At 36.9% G+C, this 3,680-nt stretch overlaps 1 protein-coding gene across 1 annotated transcript; it reads left to right on the top strand.

The window, feature by feature from the left end:
• Positions 1-1,047: 1,047 nt before the first annotated feature.
• LOC130475406 (mesotocin receptor-like) lies at positions 1,048-3,440 on the top strand. Its single transcript, XM_056847175.1, has 2 exons — positions 1,048-1,945; positions 3,180-3,440. Exons 1-2 carry the CDS (start codon positions 1,048-1,050, stop codon positions 3,377-3,379), a joined length of 1,098 nt encoding a protein of 365 aa, XP_056703153.1. The 3' UTR covers positions 3,380-3,440.
• Positions 3,441-3,680: the final 240 nt, after the last annotated feature.

The raw sequence follows: 3,680 nt of genomic DNA, 5'->3' as shown, positions 1-3,680 counted from the left end.
AGAAAATAACATTTTCAAGCAGTTTTTATTGTGTTCCTACATCATCTTTTAATGTATATACCAAAACATTTCTTAGAAGGGCATGCACCTTAGAAATGTGAATGTGAGAAAAGATGAGATCTGACCGCAGTAGCATTTTGTCTATGCTAAAACAATTTAGCCCACACCAAGAAAAGCCAAGACTACGCTGCTTTCCTTAAACCTATCCAGCAGTTTTTCACATTGTAACCATTAAAAAACAAAGACCACATCAGTTATAGTGTTTCAGCCCTATTTCTGCATCTGTATTTCTCACTGCATTTTAATTTTTCCCACATTAAAAATCTGTGCAGTCTCGGATATATGATCCTTTTCACATGAATTTATTACTAAAGAATCCCAGGTGAGCTTTTCTTTCCAAGAAAAGAAAAGAAAAGAAAAGAAAGAAAAAGGGAGGATTATTTTTAGAGCATTTTTCTTCTTTCATGGCTAATGCCCTCAATTATTTAAAAGAGAAAAATAAGAAACTATGTTCCCTATTTAAATTTGCTGATTTTATACCCTTCTATTTTTTGTCCAACAGACTCAAGAATCTTGAAGAATCCAGTCCCAAGGGCACAAAACATTTCAATTAGGAGAGAATGAGTATTAAAATAAAGAACACAGTTATCACGTAGATATTTGGCAAAGATCCCTTAAGTAAATACATGAACATACATTTTAGATGCTCGTTTTTTTTAGGATTTTGATGGAACTGAGTGGTTCATTTTCTTTAAAGGTATTTATTTCTTTAAATATCTTCCCCCCCGACTTTCCTTTTGGCAAAGACAACTACAGTGTCTGAAATTACATGAAGCGCTACTTATCGACTGAATAAAGGTGGTGGGGTTTTTTGGCATTTGAGGAAGAGAGAGGACTTTTTCTTAAATTTCAAGTGTACTGATCCATGAATTCACATGCTTCGAGACACTCTGAAACCTAAACCACAAGTGGAGTATTTCCCACCGTTCTCCACAGCTGCCTGCCAGAGTCAAGGGTAGAGATCTTAGAAAATAGCTTGTGTACACTATGAAGAATTTCTCTTTTTCACTCCAAGATGTTATCCATCAGCCTGATATGTCTTTCCGCAACTCAACAAACACCACAGAAAGGCAACCAAGAGATGAGCAGTTAGCTCAGGTAGAGATTGCTGTGCTAGGAGTGTTATTTATGGCAGCCTCTGCAGGCAACTTCATTCTCATACTGGTGCTATGGAAGAGAAGAATGAAGCTGTCTAGGATGTACGTGTTTTTGCTTCATCTAAGCATCGCAGACTTGACAGTTGCATTTTTTCTAGTTCTTCCTCAGCTTTTTTGGAAAATTACAGATGTTTTTATGGGTCCAGATATCCTGTGCAGAACCATCAGCTATCTCCAGTTGTTGAGCATGTTTGCCTCCACATATATGATAGTAGTTATGGCAATGGACAGACTTCAAGCAGTGTGTTACCCTATGGTCTCCTTCCAAAAAAAAGGAGCTCTTTGGAATGTTTCCATCTGCACCAGCTGGTTTATTTCTTTGGTCTTCAGCATTCCCCAAGTATTTATCTTTCGAAAGAGTGAAGTATCTCCAGGTATCTTTGACTGTCAAGCAGATTTCATTGAGCCCTGGGGCACAAAGCTGTACGTAACTTGGATCTCCGTAGCTATTTTCTTCCTTCCTGCAGCCATCCTGACGATATGCCATATTAGGATCTGCAGAGCAGTCCAAACGCATGTGAGTTTGAAAAATTACAGTGAATTTCAAGTAACAAACCAGAAACAGATATTGCCATCCCAGGCAAGTAATGTGAACTGTATGTCCAGCGCTATGATCAAGACTATAAAGATGACAGTGGTGATAGTTGTCGCTTACATTGTCTGTTGGTCACCTTTCTTCATTGCACAGCTGTGGACTGCATGGCACCCCAGTGATGCTAGAACTGAAGGTAAGACAATTTGTGAAGGTTTTCACACCCATGATCAGATTGCTACACATGTATACCTGGGGATTATCAGTACACAAGAGCAAAGTTTAGTTTTATATAAGTGATTTTTCCTGGTTGTGCCTAATCCTTGCAGATACTGTGTGTTTGCTCCTGTCTCCCTTCCAGAACAATTTATGACAGTCAAAGACCAGCAAAATCAGATAAGCTAACAAAACAATTCTAAAAGAATATACACAATAAACACACAATAAAAAGTACAGTAAAAGTATAAAACTACACACTAATTCAGCACTGTACCTTGGTAGACTCTGGCGGCTGCACAGAATCTTGTGACTATGTCTGAGACTCCAGGCTCCAGGTCAGCCAGAAGAAGGGAGGTGTACCATTCCTCCGATCTTTCTGGAATTTTTTGGAGGAAAGTGTGTCTGAGGACAATGTATAATGGGCAATGCAGCAATAAATGTCCAACTGTTTCGACTTCCTCTGTAGCACAGGGGCATAAACGCACCTGAAATGGGATGTTATATCTTCCTTCCAATAAGGCAGATGGGAGCACATTGAGATGAGCCAGGGTGAAAGCTATCCTTTGTATATATGGCTTACCAATAAGACATTTTTGCCTCATGAAAAAGAGTTAAATGGTATTTTCATATTAGTAAAGAACATTAGAAATGTATGCATACCATAGGGATATAATTGACGTTTTAATTGCACTTTTTCAAATACGAAAATTGTCTTTTCATAAAATTAACAAAACCTATTGCACCCAGTCTGACATTTATAATACAGCTAGTTGAATATTTAAAACACTGAAGTGTTTTCATTAAGTGTCCAAATTACTATGACAGTGTGGAAAAATGTTACTAGAAATCCCACCTTGAGCTATTTGGTAGCTGTGTGGTTGAGCTACATGGTTGCTGTACTCTTAAATGAATGTTTTGTGAAAAAGATAAAAGTACTCCTTAATTCACTAACATTTCCAATTAGAAGTTGTAGGCAATACATGTAAAAATCTGACCAATGGACTGACCAATAACCTGATTCTAGCATTTTTAAAATTGATTTTGAAAATGTATAGAAGCATAAAGACATTTAGAAAGTCTCTCTCAAAAGAAAATTAAAATAACAAAACAGTAAATTACTATGCTGAAGATCAATGGAATTACTGAAGATCAATTCTTTCAATGTATTTATGTGCCTTCAGTGAATGATTTGTAAATTATTTCCCTTCCAGGTCCAGTAATAGCAGTTCTTATGCTCCTAGGGAATCTAAATAGCTGTGTCAACCCATGGATTTATATGTACTTTTGTGGTCAAATACCACACTGTTCAAAGAAAAAAATGGACATCACCACTGCTCATGAGGAGTCCACCAATACAGGCAGTGTTAACTTGGGAGAGAAAGAATCTGAAGACAATATTACATCAGTGTAACTACAAACAGCTGGTATTACAGTTTATAGTTTGTGCAGGCACATTTCAAGAAATTACTTTTCTGATTTTGGGAAGTGCGTGTGCAGTGGAAAATGTAGTTTTCAGTATATAATAGGCCCTTATTTTAAAGCCTGAAGCAAAGATTTTAAAAGACACTGAACAATGGAAAAGTCAAACTCTAAAAGGAAAATTTGGACATGCAGGTCCAACATTCAATACTGGATCTGCATATTTCAATACGTGTCAATCAATAGTGCCATATTTATTATGGTCCATGACCAGCAAATACAACATTTCAATA

Source organism: Euleptes europaea, chromosome 3, assembly GCF_029931775.1.
Source record: "Euleptes europaea isolate rEulEur1 chromosome 3, rEulEur1.hap1, whole genome shotgun sequence".
In the NCBI taxonomy this organism is placed as follows: domain Eukaryota; kingdom Metazoa; phylum Chordata; class Lepidosauria; order Squamata; family Sphaerodactylidae; genus Euleptes; species Euleptes europaea.
This window is presented reverse-complemented; position numbering and strand designations above follow the sequence as displayed.

Excerpts from the sequence above, each read along its gene's own strand:
- LOC130475406 (XM_056847175.1), top strand. The coding sequence starts at position 1,048 with ATGAAGAATTTCTCTTTTTCACTCCAAGATGTTATCCATCAGCCTGAT. Across the intron at positions 1,946-3,179 it reads CAGTGATGCTAGAACTGAAG|GTCCAGTAATAGCAGTTCTT; the intron begins GTAAGACAATTT and ends TTTCCCTTCCAG.